General features: G+C 36.6%; 1 protein-coding gene across 2 annotated transcripts in view; it reads right to left on the reverse strand.

Annotated features, from left to right (window-relative positions):
• The window catches only part of nsfb (N-ethylmaleimide-sensitive factor b), a 36,343-nt gene that overhangs the window by 14,032 nt on the left and 6,755 nt on the right, over positions 1 to 15,556 (reverse strand). For both annotated transcript variants that reach the window (XM_048170468.1, XM_048170469.1), the window contains exons 5-12: positions 12,405 to 12,571; positions 12,181 to 12,288; positions 12,009 to 12,084; positions 9,142 to 9,297; positions 2,331 to 2,530; positions 538 to 703; positions 357 to 431; positions 91 to 278 (exon numbers count right to left, since the gene is read on the reverse strand). In XM_048170468.1, coding sequence (XP_048026425.1) covers positions 91 to 278; positions 357 to 431; positions 538 to 703; positions 2,331 to 2,530; positions 9,142 to 9,297; positions 12,009 to 12,084; positions 12,181 to 12,288; positions 12,405 to 12,571 — 1,136 coding nt within the window. The remainder of the gene's footprint in view (positions 1 to 90; positions 279 to 356; positions 432 to 537; positions 704 to 2,330; positions 2,531 to 9,141; positions 9,298 to 12,008; positions 12,085 to 12,180; positions 12,289 to 12,404; positions 12,572 to 15,556) is intronic.

Genomic DNA, 15,556 nt, shown 5'->3' on the forward strand with positions numbered 1-15,556 from the left:
TGCTGACTTTAAGAATTGATTTAGTTTAAATCGGCCATAATTAGTTATGATTGTGGTGGTGTAGGGGTCAGCGAGATGATGAGATCAGACCTTGATGTGACGGTTCATGGCAGTCGACTGGGCAGCCCGAACAAGCCCTTCCAGCTCCGCTCCACTGTAGTTCTTGGTCTCGACAGCCAGCTCTTTTATGTCAACGTCTTTGGCCAGCATGTTTGACTGCCTCATCTTTGCCGTGTGGATATGCAGGATCTGAACACGGCCCGTCTCATCAGGCAGGCCTGGAGAAGGACTACAAGTCAACTAGTTGTTCAGGCAACCTTGAATATGTGATCCATGGTGGCTACAGTAGTTCTCACCAATCTCCATTTTGACCTCCAGTCTTCCTGGCCTCAAGAGGGCTTCATCAATCAGGTCAGGCCTGTTGGTCATCCCTAAAATAAAGTACAATTTATTGATGAACACAAAGCCAAATCAATAAACACATAAAAAAATGCATGGTCATTCTTTATGCTGGTCGATCTCAAAGGAAGTTCTCACCAATAACCAAGAGGTTGTTGAGCTGCTCTACACCATCGATCTTGGACAGTAGCTGGTTGACTACAGTGTCATGGACCCCAGTGCTGCCCGCCATGCTGCCACGTTGTTTACAGATGGCATCAATTTCATCAAATATGATGATGTGAAGGCCACTGTTGGCCCCCAACTTCAAAAGCCAAACAAAAAAAGAAACAGAAAGAATATAATATAATATAATATAATATAATATAATATAATATAATATAATATAATATAATATAATATAATATAATATAATATAATATAATATAATATAATATAATATAATATAGATTTTTGACTGGCCTCAAAATGTAACAATTTTATTTTAATGTGGTCTTAAAGGGTTAGTTCACCCAAAAATGAAATTTCGGTCATTTATTACTCACCCTCATGTCGTTCCAAACCTGTAAAACCTTCATTCATCTTCGGAACACAAATTAAGATGTTTTTGATGAAATCCAAAGGGTTTCTGAACCAAACATAGGCAGCAATGTCATTGCACCTTTTGAGGTCCAGAAAGGTAGTAAAGACATCGTTAAAATAGTCCATGTGACTACAGTGGTTCAACCTTAATGTTATGAAGCAACGAGAAGACTTTATTCAGCTCCTGTGTCAGCATCACACACGTGTCCATGCGTTGTGGTGCTCACATGTACAGCGTCAGCCAATACTAAGCCAGCACTGCACTGCATTCACTAAGTCAACAGTGTAGGAAACTGACAGGGAAGAGAAGAAACTGTTGAATAAAGTTGTTATTTTTGTTTTGTTTTTGCACACAAAAAGTATTCTCGTCGCTTCACAATATTAAGGTTGAACCACTGCAGTCACGTGGACGATTTTAACAATGTCTTTACTACCTTTCTGGACCTCAGAAGCTGCAATGACATTGCTGCCTAAGCGTGGTTCAGAAACCCTTGAATTTCATCAAAAATATCTTAATTTTTGTTCCGAAGATGAACGAAGGTTTTACGGGTTTGGAACGACATGAGGGTGAGTAATTAATGACAGAAATTTCATTTTTGTGTGAACTAAGCCTTTAAAACTACTGTGTATAGCTGTCTTGAGCGCTCTGCTTAAATGCCAGGCTGGTGAATGGACTGTGACTGTATAAACTCTGTGACAATGGTCTACAATTAAGACTAATCTCCTTCATCTCGGAGGCTGTCAGAGGCTAGGCCGTAACATTTAGCACAGATGGGAGGCCAGTATGAGTGTGCGTGGCCTCCCGTGAGTTTGGGTGAGGGGTTAGAGATAGCCGAATGCTCTCATTAAGAGGTGATGAGTGAGCTCTTCAATGTCATGTAGTCACACAGTCTACCAGCACAACATCACACTCAACAACGGCCAGAACCAGCAGTTCTCTGCCAACACTTTATGATACATCACCCTTGGAAAAAAACAAACTATGATAATATTTCTAAGCAAACACAAGGCCATTTACAGTAATTCAGAAAGTATATTTCAGCAATTTGGAGTTATTTGTAGAGCGGCTGGAGGGCCCAAAACTGGGAACAGCATCCTTTGAGCAAGCCCAAGTTTGCCTGCCATGATTTTTTTTACTGTTGACAGAGCACCCTTACTTTAAAGTGTCAAATATCAGTGGGTTCCACCACTGAGCCAGATGAATGTAAGGTTGTGCAAAACGTCTGTATGGCCGTTTCAAAGCGAACAGTGATTTGTGAAGTGCGTGAAAGAACCAAGGTTTTTCCTAAGTGTGTAATGTTTAATAATTTGCATGAAATGCCATTTTGTCTCTTTTCCTGGTTTCTTACTCTCTTCTGTTCCTCCTCAGCATCAGCAAACAGCTTTCTGATGTTGGCCTCCGACTCGCCCACATATTTGTTCAGAATCTCTGGCCCGTTGACCACTTTTGGCTCTCTAGCATTCAGCATTTTACCAATCTGACGTGCCATCAGGGTTTTACCACAGCCGGGCGGTCCAAACAACAAAATCCCCTTCACGTGTTTGCAGCCTGCAGAGAGTATAAGCAACAATGAGATACTGTAAAAGTGCTCTGTATAAGAAAAGGAAAAATCTTTTAAAAATGTAGTTTCATACCATTACTTTTATAGTATTTTTAACTTTTTTCCCCATACACATTGAATACATGCAAGCATTCAAATCTTGATTTTTTTTTTTAATTAAATAAATAAATACCATTAATCATTCATTTATAAGCAATTTTATATATCAGTTTTTGGGAAGTTGCACCACATGACATTGGCTATGTTTACATGCAAGTATCCGAAGTAATCCATTTGTAATCAGATTGACGGCTCAGTCGGATTGAAAAACACCTTGGCTGCAACCGAAAACCTGCTGTCTTGCTGCCTCATTGTCTTATAAGAGAATGACTTGTACGGCAGCGTTTGTACATGAAGGCACCTCACAAAACTGATTTCGGACAGACTTCTGAGGCAGCGTAACAGTTTAAAGATCTACAGCAATATAGCGCGAGCTTTGGTGAGAACTAAACAAATAATTAATTACTACAGTAGTAATTTCTCGATAGAAATTATATCAAAATTGAAATATGTTGGTCAAAATCATACATTTATACACAAACTGAGCAGCAAACGCAACTTTCGGACGCCATCTTTATTTTTCTAGCTCAGCTGTCACAGTATGGAAAGCACAGGATTGTGGGATATCAAAGGCAGCTAAGGATACATCCATGCTTCCTTCAAAAATCGATCTGAGGAAGGTATCTCATGAGACAGGAAGTGAAGCTAACATTTATTTTCGGACGTGCCTTGATGCCTTACTACCTTGAAATGTGTCCTCAGAAGGCAGCATTTTCCAGTTTTCGGACGCAGCCCTTAATTGATCCGATTGAGCACGATCCGAATGAAATTTTGATCGGATTGGAAGGGGTGGTTTATTCCTTTTCTAATCCGATCCAACAGCAAAAATGACCATGTACTCGCTTGAATCTGACTACTTTCTCAATCGTATTCATGTATATGCCAACAGGGCAAAAATAACAATGAGCTCTGTTGGTGTCACGTCCATGGTTGTCTCCGCAAGTGTGATATGACGTCACACGCAGAGCGCGTGTGCAAAAGTTTTAATCGGAATGTATATAAAACACATATAAATGGATATTTGAATCAGATTACAATGGTTAGAGTACATGTAAACAGATCTGCAGGATCTGATCTATCGGATTCAATTAATTCGGATTGACGAAAATTGGTGCATGTAAACATAGCCAGTGTCATAAAAAAAAGTCTGATATTTTCAGAAATTTACTGACAGTCATGGAGGTCTGCACAGATCCTCTCTATAATATAATTTCTTGGGGGTTTTTTATGCATTTTGGTTTGGTCACATGATATTGATTTTGTGAGTTTTGTGAAAAAGAGTAGTTTTATAAAATATACACACTACTATTCATAAAATTTAGGGTAGGTATTTTTTAAAGGTGCCGTAGAACGTCTTTTTAAAAGATGTAATATAAGTCTAAGGTGTCCCCTGAATGTGTCTGTGAAGTTTCAGCTCAAAATACCCCATAGATTTTTTTTTTATTCATTTTTTTAACTGCCTATATTGGGGCATCATTCAATTCTGCACGGCCCCTTTAAATTCTCCTGCTCCCCACCCACGGAGCTCGCGCTTGCCTTTAACAGCATAAACAAAGTTCACACAGCTAATATAACCCTCAAAATGGATCTTTACAAAGTGTTCGTCATGCAACATGTCTAATCGCGTAAGTATGGTATTTATTTGGATGTTTACATTTGATTCTGAATGAGTTTGAGGCTATGCTCCGTGGCTAACGGCTAATGCTACACTGTTGGAGAGATTTATAAAGAATGAAGTTGTGTTTATGAATTATACAGACTGCAAGAGTTTAAAAATGAAAATAGCGACGGCTCTTGTCTCCGTGAATACAGTAAGAAACGATGGTAACTTTAACCACATTTAACAGTACATTAGCAACATGCTAACGAAACATTTAGAAAGACAATTTACAAATATCACTAAAAATATCATGATATCATGGATCATGTCAATTATTATTGCTCCATCTGCCATTTTTCGCTATTGTTCTTGCTTGCTTACCTAGTCTGATGATTCAGCTGTGCACATCCAGACATCTTGCCCTTGTGTAATGCTTTGAACATGAGCTGGCATATGCAAATATTGGGGGCGTACATATTAATGATCCCGACTGTTACGTAACAGTCGGTGTTATGTTGAGATTCGCCTGTTCGTCAGAGGTCTTTTAAACAAATGAGATTTACATAAGGAGGAAACAATGGTGTTTAAGACTCAATGTATGTCATTTCCATGTACTGAACTCTTGTTATTTAACTATGCCAAGGTAAATTCAATTTTTAATTCGATAGCACCTTTAATATTATTACTATTTAAAATAACTTTTCTATTTTATTAAACCTTAACATGTAAATTATTTCTGTTATTTCCTCGTCTTCAGTGTCAAATTATCTTTCAGAAATCATTCTTATATGCTGATTTGGTGCTCATAAAAACATTTATGATTGTGCTGCTTAATATTAATATATTTTTTCAGGAATCTTTGATAAAAAAAGAAAGTATTATTTAGTGAGATTTTAAATGTCTTTACTGACACTTATGAACCTTCGTGGCATAGATTCAACAAGGTGCTGGAAACATTCCTCAGAGATTTTGGTATATATTGACATGATAGCATTACGCAGTTACAGCAGATTTGTCGGCTGTACACCCATGATGCAAATCTCCCATTCCACAACATCCCAAAGTGCTACATTGAATTGGGATCTGGTGACTGTGGAGGCTATTTGAGTATAGTAAACTCATTATCATGTTCAAGAAATCAATTTGAGATGATTTGAGCTTTGTGACATGGCACGTTATCCTACTGAAAGTAGTCGTCAGAAGATGGGTAAACAGTGGTCATAAAGGGATGGACATGGTCAGCAACAATACTCAGGTAGGCTATGGCATTTAAACGATGCTCAATTGGTACTAAGGGGCCCAAAGTGTGCCAAGAGAATATCCTCCACACCATTACACCACAACCAGCAGCAGCATGATCCATTGATAAAAGACAGGATGGACCTATGCTTTCATGTTTTTACGCCAAATTCTGACACTACAATCTTAATGTCGCAGCAGAAATCGAGATTCATCAGACCAGGCATTGTTTTTCAAATCTCTATTGTCCAAATATATCAAATAAAAAAAGACCAGCCCGTCTGGCACCAACAACCATGCCATGTTCAAAGTCACTTTCTTCCCCATTCTGATGCTCTGTTTGAACTTCTTCAACACATTGTCTTGACCATGTCTACAGGCATTGAGTTGCTGCCATGTGATTGGCTGATTAGATATTTGTGTTAATAAGCAGTTGAACAGGTGTACCTAATAAAATGGCTGGTGAGCCACACACACGCGAAGTATGGCCAAGTAACCAATACAACTGTTTTCAAAGTAGCACAAGGGCCTTTTTGATGAGCAATGGCATTTCTGAGACAAGAGCCCTGTTTATGGTTAACAACATCTGTTGGCTGCCATTTGAAAAGAGCGGGAAGGCTGGAGATAACCAGCAGGCCTGAGATGGGAATCAGTATGGCCATTTTCACTTGATGACAGCCTCAGGTTGAGGGAGGGCAGACATCAATTTTTTTCACAGAGGAGAAGAACGAGGCTGTGGCTGGGCAGACTGAAATGACCTTTAGGTTGTGGGAGTTTTGGGAGAAACTGGGTGTACTGGTGTAAACTCCCACCCAAGCACTATAAGACAATAACATACTCAGACACACACCCGCACCTTCCTTCAGCACCTGGGCTCCAAAACGAAGCCCAATTAGGTGCTCACCTTTGCGCTATCAAGACCCGCCATCTCATTAGAGCAGCCAGCTGCCCGAGCCAGAGGCCAACTCCTGCAGCCATCACACCACAAAGGTCATCTCTCGCTCTCTCTCGCGCACACACACTGAACTGTGTGTCTGCATTGCATACATGATCGAGTCATCTGACAGCTTACAGGAATATGCCCTTCATAACAGTTCATTTTCACAGTTTGGCAAGTGCAGAATAGAATACAATAACGACCAAACCCCAAAATAAGTGTTAACATTTACGGATAAACTAACTGATACCATATGTACGCAAAAAACCACAGACTCCTGGTGGCCTTGGAAAACATGGATTGTATTAAGCCGAAATATTTAGTTATATTTTATTAGAAATTAAAGGGTTAGTTCAACCAAAAATGAAATTTCTGTCTTTAATTACTCGCCTTCATGTCGTTCCCCACCTTCATTCATCTTCAGGACACAAATTAAGATATTTTTGATGAAAACTGAATGTTTTTTTTATCTCCCATAGATGTAATTACCATCATTCAAGGTCCTTTGTTAAAATAGTCAAAAATAGTCTTTCTGCTACACTTTACGTCCAGCGCTTCCAGGTTCTACGTCAGAATGCCGACTCAGTATTGGCCAACGCTATAATGCGTGTTGAATAAACTTGTTATTTTTGTTTTGTTTTTGCACACAAAAAGTATTCTCGTTGTTTCTTAACATTAAGGTTGAACCACTGTAGTCACATTGACTATTTTAATTATGTCCTTAGTACCTTTCTGGACCTTGAATGACTTTCTGGACCTTGAATGACCTTGAATAATTACGTTGCGTATCTTAAAATATCTTAAAAATAAAAAATATCTTAAAGGTGCCCTAGATTCAAAAATTGAATTTACCGTGGCATAGTTGAATAACAAGAGTTCAGTACATAGAAATGACATACAGTGAGTCTCAAACTCCATTGTTTCCTCCTCCTTATATAAATCTCATTTGTTTAAAAGACCTCAGAAGAACAGGCGAATCTCAACATAACACCGACTGTTACGTAACAGTCGGGGTGTAGGCCCCCAATATTTGCATATGCCAGCTCATGTTCAAAGCATTACATAAGGGCAGGCAGTATTAACGTCTGGATCTGTGCACAGCTGAATCATCAGACTAGGTAAGCAAGCAAGAACAATAGCGAAAAATGGCAGATGGAGCAATAATAACTGACATGATCCATGATATCATGATATTTTTAGTGATATTTCTGAATTGTCTTTCTAAATGTTTCGTTAGCATGTTGCTAATGTACTGTTAAATGTGGTTAAAGTTACCATCATTTATTACTGTATTCACGGAGACAAGAGCCGTCGCTATTTTCATTTTTAAACACTTGCAGTCTGTATAATTCATAAACACAACTTCATTCTTTATAAATCTCTCCAACAGTGTAGCATTAGCCGTTAGCCACGGAGCACTATCAAACTCATTCAGAATCAAATGTAAACATCCAAATAAATACTATACTTACGCGATTAGACAGGCTGCATGACAAACACTCTGTAAAGATCCATTTTGAGGGTTATATTAGCTGTGTGAACTTTTTTTTATGTTGTTTGAGGCAAGCGCGAGCTCTTGGGGCGTGGAGCATAAAAAATACATTTAAAAAAAAATTGACATATTTGGAAAGCCCTTATATAAAGACAGTTTGACTGTGTATTACACCATTTCCTAACCAGACGTGACACAACACACGATAAAAGGTATCTTTTCCATGTTAATCAGAGTTTTTGTCCTAACCAGCCACGACAGCCATACTATTTTACAAACAGTTTCCATTTCTGCACCGTTGCGGCTGTAACAACATACAAACATGACAATGATAATCTCAGGTACTGCTTTTGTGCTTTACTTAATGTTAAAATAATTTAATGCGAGTTTAAATATCATTTTACATGACCTTTATGGCCATACCGAAAGTGACAATGGACAATTCACCTCAGATCTTAAAAATAAAAGAAAGAAAACTCGTAGTCGTGACTAATCTGGTGTGGATAGACATATTGCTTGTCACTAAAAAAATCTTATCGCATCGCGTCTATGTTATGCTAATTTTTTTACTATGGATATGCGCTTCATCAACATGAGCACCTGTTGAGAATCAATCTGAAATTCTGTCTGAGAACATTTTTTTGCACACTTGTTCGCAATTATTAGCAAAAGAGTCTAAAAGCTGAGAAAGGAACGCAGACAGCAGCTTCAACTGCAAATGATTATAATACTTTCGCTGCAGGAGTCAATCTGATGGGAATTTGTCTGCTGGATAGCATTTTTAACAATTGTTGATCTGTTTAGAGGGTGAATGTAAATCATTAAAACACAATCAGACTGCAGGCTGACAATATAATTCAAACTAGGCTTTTGACTGTAAGCCAACAGCAAAAGTGAAGTCAACATAACAATGTTCTTTCAGGGTTGAATATAACTGAGCAATTCTCTCATTTATGGTCAGGATGAGGTGCTGGGAGGGTCTGAGAGCTGTCAGTCCAATCTTTTAGCCGCTCTTATTTATTTTGGCTTGGACTTCTCTCTCTCGAACTGGAGTCACAACATTCGGTGATTCATGTCGCCTACAACATGCTGAGCCTCTACTGGCCACTTAAACAGAGAGAGATGTGGTTGAAGAAGAAAAAAAGATATACATCTTTCCAGGACAGAGATAGGGGCGTCATGCACTAGTGCAGCTTCACAGAGAAAGAGGGAGAGAAAATCTGACACTCACCCATCTGCTCCACTATGTCTGGAGGAAAGACTCTTGAGGCGAAGGCCCGACGGAAGATGTCCGAGAACTCCTTGTCTAGGCCTCCGATCCCCATGCGCTCAAAGTTCCAGTCGGGGTTGATGATGGACTGCCGAGAGCCTCTGGCCTTTGATTTTCCTGGGGAAGGATTATCAAAATCAGGCTGCTGAGGAACACTAAAGAAATTCAGGAAAACATCTTATTTCATTCACCAAGGTCATACCCTGTGTCAAATTAACTGATGTATAAAACATTTGAGCAGAGGTGACAAAGTGAGGAAACCATGCGTGTTCTGACTGCCATCTAGTGGTACGTTTTAGTTGTTACATTATTTGAAGTCTGAACTGCTCCTTGAGTCATTGGACAACACAGGCAACAGAACTGAAATAAAAGTTCATGTACAGAGGAATTATTTTAAAATAAACTGTTCAGTCATGTTTAGGTTCAGTTTCTCACTTTGACTTTTTTCCTTGCCTATAACTCAATCTAGCTCAACACAGTGAGATAAAAAAAAAAAGTGTACAGTCATGTCAAATATTAATAATAAAAGAATTAATAACCACTATAGGATGCTTTCAAATTGATTTTCAGCTCCATCTATTAAATTGTCACCAGTCATACAGAAAATCAATATGGTTTTGAAAAAAAAAAATCAATTTAATTGCTTTAACTGCTTTCTGACACTGCTAGCTAATAATATGTGCTATGTAAAATGAAGGAACTCATTAAAATAATTGTTTCTTTACAATCATTGTCATTGAGCTGATATATGATGGTTCACACAGAAATGAATTACTTAATTAAATTTTAATTAATGTAAATTAATGTATAAATTTACTATTATTTAATTTTTTAATAATTACTTAAACACTCATGTGCATCCTGCAGGATTGTTATCGTTAACTAAAACTAAAACTTAAAAACATTTCTGTTAATTAAAATAAAGCTGAAATTAATTAAAATATAAATATTATCAGAAAAACTTGAACTAAACGAAAATTAGAAATGTTGCCATGGCAAAAAAACTGAAATAATTATGTTTAAGTTTAATAAATATGTTTACAATAATTAACTGGAAATAAATAAAAACTAAAACTAAACAAAACTAAAAATGAAATAAAAATCAATTAAACCTAAACAGCAATTTAAAAAACTAATAAAATACAAAGGCACATAACAAAATTTCTAAAAAATTAAAGTTAAAATAAAAAAAAAAAAAAATAAATAAAAAAAAGTGAATTCAAAATATCAATACAACTAAATCAAAAACTAAAATACTGGTATCCTGCAGCAAAAAAACAAACAAACAAAAAACATTTATTTCTTTTTTTGTGCACCAAATACTGTATAGGATGTTGGCTAAATCTTGATAAATGGTGACAAATATGTCAATGTAAAAAATAACATATTTAAAGGGATAAATATAAGATCTTTGGAGTTTGGAGACCTTTCAATCTGTTCTTAAAACATGGTGGTGTTGGTGAGATGTAAACAGAAGATTAAAAATAGAGGTGGTAATGAGAAGTTGTTGGTGTTTTTGTTATGCTCTTGTTCTTTCTGTTACATGAAAATAAATGTGTGCATGTGTGCAGTTAAAATGTAAACTGATTGAATGCATTTTGTAATTCTGATCATTCTAAACAGTACATAAGATTAAATGGTTTATTTGTATAAAGGACATTGTAGTGATTCATGATTAATATCAAATAGGCGACTTTGTCAAAACCAATAGTGAGAAAAAGTATGTGACATGTTTCATCCCAACTCACAAGAATCTAAGTAAGCAGTGATAAGAAAGACTAATGATATATTACCAGCAGCTGCTGACAATGTTGGATTAACCATGACAAGTCCTTAGGTTAACAAGTCTTGACCAAAAAATCTTAAAGGGATAGTTCACCCAAAAATGAAAATTTTATGTTTATCTGCTTACCCCCAGGGCATCCAAGATGTAGGTGACTTTGTTTCTTCAGTAGAACACAAATGATGATTTTTAACTCCAACCGTTGCCGTCTGTCAGTCAAATAATGCGAGTCAATGGTCACACAATCTATAAGAGTCAATAAACATGCACAGACGAATTCAAATTAAACCCTGCGGCTCGTGACGGCACATTGATGTCCTAAGACACGAAATGATCGGTTTGTACGAGAAACCGAACAGTATTTACATCATTTTTTACCTCTAAAACACCACTATGTCCAACTGCATTCAGCATTCGCTTGGTGATGTCTGATCGCGCCCTGACAACGGAAGTGATGTCTCGCGCATATACTTCAATGAGTGCTAGACATCACTTCCGTTGTCAGAGTGCGATCAGACATCACCAAGCGAATGCTGAATGCAGTTGGACATAGTGGTGTTTTAGAAGTAAAAAATGATATAAATACTGTTCGGTTTCTCGCACAAACCGATCGTTTCGTGTCTTGGGACATCAATGTGCCGTCATGAGCCGCAGGGTTTAATTTGGACTTGTCTATGCAAGTTTTATTGACTCTTATAGATTGTTCGACCATTGACTCGCATTATACGGCTGACAGACGGCAACGGTTGGAGTTAAAAATCATCATTTGTGTTCGACTGAAGAAACAAAGTCATCTTGGATGCGCTGGGGGTAAGCAGATAAACATCAAATTTTCATTTTTGGGTGAACTATCCCTTTAAGGATCTTCCTGAACCCTAACCCAGCTAAATACTGTAGATACTGTATTAAAAAAATATTCTGAAGACTCACATACACATCAGAATCATTATACCCCATTATCAACAGATGAGTAAATATGAAGCACTGTCTGCTTGTGTATGTTAGAGCCACAATAGTGGTGTGTGTTTGCAGGTTAAACACTAACCAATCAAATTGAGAGATGAGCTCTCGGCTTTGTCAAAAATCACCTGACTGTTGCCGTGCAACAGACCAATCTCAATCTGAAAAAGAAAAACGGAGATAAACACTATTGAAGGTGCCATAACTCATTTAACACTTGATTTGGTATGACTTGAAAGTAAGCAGTAAAAAGGTACCTTCTGTTTTTTGCTATTGGTTTGCTCGCCCCTGAGGATGCTGGGATCCATGGCCTCGATATCTTTTATGACCAGTCCAAAGAGCCTGTCACAAAAGCTGAAGGCAAACTGCCAGGAAGACGATACAGACATAAAGTGTCACTACATCCACACTATACAAAAGTTCTCAGACCTCATTACGTGTGAGTGTGACATTCATTACATTAGCTTTTTAATCGTCTCACCTGCTGGCCAATGGTAAAGGCCTGTGAGTTGAAAAACTGGATAAATTCAATGGCCATTTTATCTGAGTCGTAAGGATTGCTGTCAACGCTCTTCTTCTGGAGGAAGTCGATCTCTAGCGTCATGGTTCCCACATACTGTCTTGATGGGTCAAAGTTGTAGATACTCACTGCAAATACAACAACAGAAAGAACTGACAGTCATTGTTTACCCTCATAATGCGATTATAATGGAATTCAGGCAATATTGCGGTTACACTTTACCTCATGTAAACACAATACTTAAATCAAATTGATGTGCATAAACTCATAATCGTAGCTAACAAAATTGTATTAAAATGTGACGCATGATGATTTTAATTGCAATAAACATCCATGTGAACACTTTAGTCACATCTATTCCACTCTGACCAAAGTGCACATGTTTATTTTTGGATGCTGAAAAAACTGAGTTCATGCTGACAATGCTGCATCGATGTAATGCAGTTTATTGATGGTTGTAAACATTGAAATGTAGACATTTTAGGCGTGTCTCCAAAAACAAAAAAAAATGACTGAGGCCAAATACCAAAGAACCAGTGAACAAATCCATGTGTACTGGAAGAATCAGCCAATCATGTGACACACGGCTGCTGAAAATTCAGCTTTGCTATCACAGGGATAAATTACATTTTAAAATATATTAAAATAGAAATTACTTTTCAGAATAATACTGTTTTAGAGATTTTTTGATACTACAAATCCATTAACATTTGCTGACCTATCGCTTGAGACATAATGATATAAATATTATAATTAAACTTTATTTGGAGTACTTCTTTAATGCACAATCCACATTTCTTAATATTCAAGCCTAAAATGTGTTTTAATATCACTATTAGTAAGGATAGTACGATCTCTGTATAATATCATTCTTTAAATGCAAGATATTTAAAGTGTACCTAAAGTATACTTGCAACAGATCCACTTTAGCACAATCAAAGATACTTAAGTATATCTTTAGTTGGACCTCAGCACTATTTCCAGATAACTAAAGTGCATTAAGTACAAAATTAGTTGTTCCAATTAGTTCACTTTCAAAAAAAATTTTCCTGATAATTTACTCACCCCCATATCATCCAAGATGTTCATGTCTTTCTTTCTTCAGTCGAAAAGAAATTAAGGTTTTAGATGAAAACATTCCAGGATTTTTCTCCTTATAATGGACTTCAATGGCCTTTTATTTGAAAGTGAACTAATCCTTTAAGTATACCAGTTTAGCATACTATAAGTACAATTGCAACTTTGACCCATCAAGACAGTATGTGGGAACCATGACGCTATGTATTTATAGTATACTTAGCATAAAAGAAATGCATTTCAAATACATTTTAGTACATTTATTTTTCACTAAGGTTCACTCAAAGCCTTTATATATTATGCATTATATAAGTATTTTTAATGCATTAATTATGCCTTGTAATGTACTTTATAATGCACTGTATGATCTCATGAACAATTGTAACCACAGTAATAATACATTATAATACTTATCTATTCACTGTTACACCTTTAGAAAGTATAATGTATTAAAACACATGACAAACAACCAAATTCAGTTGTAACAAGGAATCTGCAATTATTTTAATGCATTCGAACTTTGGTTACGTAAAATGTACATTATAAAGGCATTACCGCTACATCTCTCCAACCCAATCACGGGTGTTATCACACTACACTATAATCAATATTCCCCACAGCAAACACAGGAAACAAACTCACTGAATTATTGAACTATTGAGCAGCCCATCAAATTGTACGGAAGAGGATTAGGGCCATGCAATAATAAAAAAAATAAAACCATCTCGAGATTAAAGTTGCTAAATTTCGAGAAAAAACTCGTTAAATTACGAGAACAAATTCGTTAAATTATGAGAAAAATGTCGTTAAATTTCGAGAAAAAAGTTGAGATAAAATGTTGAGAATAAAGTCATTAAATTATGAGAAAAAACTTGTTAAATTACGAGAACAAATTCGTTAAATTACAAATTTGTTCTCATAATTTAACAAGTTTTTTCTCATAATTTAATGAATTTATTCTCATAATTTAATGGCTTTAAGGCCTTTGCACACTGATTTTCACATGCGTTTTTTCGTATTCGCAATCCTAAAAATTCGTCACGCACAGAGACCTTGCAAACTGAGTCCGATGCGTATTAATGAATGCGTTGCGAAAAAAAAAAAAAAAAATCGCAAAACAATACAAAATGAAGTCTTCAAGCAGCAGTGAGCACGATTAGTTGTCTCCTCTCTTCTTAAAAAAAGAAAAAGAAAGAGGAAATATTGGGTCCATTCAATCCCGAGATTGCATAGAGAGAAAGGAGAATTCACCTCATCAAGGAGCTGCGGGATTATCCGGGCGTTTCAAAGTTTACTTCAGGATGTCAGTGGCTCTGTTTGATGCTTTACTACTGGCACAATCTGTCTTTATATTCGGTCTCTTTGTATTCCTCACGTTGTTTGTCATTCAGTGCTGCTGTTTTGTGCTGTAGACGACGTGGATTAACTTGTCAGATGGCATTCTGGATTTTTGCGTTCGCGTACGATGGCTCTGAATTGTCAAAACATCTCTCAAAATGCGTGCCACGGATGCAAAAAACGCAGAAAATCGAACCTGATCCGAATATTTTTTTGACGGACTAAAGTTTCGGAGGCAGTATGCAAACGCGATTGACTTAACGTGAGGTCGAATTTATTTTTTAACGTGTGAAAGTTTCGCATGCGAATTTTGGACTCAGTGTGCAATGACCTTTATTCTCAACATTTTATCTCGACTTTTTTCTCGAAATTTAACGTCATTTTTCTCATAATTTAACGAATTTTTTCTCGTAATTTAATGACTTTTTTTCCTCATAATTTAATGACTTTATTCTCAACATTTTATCTCGACTTTTTTCTTGAAATTTAACGAGTTTTTTTCTTGTAATTTAACGAGTTTATTCTCAACATTTTATCTCGACTTTTTTCTTGAAATTTAATGAGTTTATTCTCAACATTTTATTTAGACTTTTTTCTCGAAATTTAACACGTTTTTTCTTGAAATTTAACAACTTCAATCTCGAGATGGTTTTATTTTTTTATTATTGCTTGGCCCTAATCCTCTTCCGTAAAATTGA

This window comes from Megalobrama amblycephala, linkage group LG20 (genome assembly GCF_018812025.1).
Source record: "Megalobrama amblycephala isolate DHTTF-2021 linkage group LG20, ASM1881202v1, whole genome shotgun sequence".
Lineage (NCBI taxonomy): Eukaryota > Metazoa > Chordata > Actinopteri > Cypriniformes > Xenocyprididae > Megalobrama > Megalobrama amblycephala.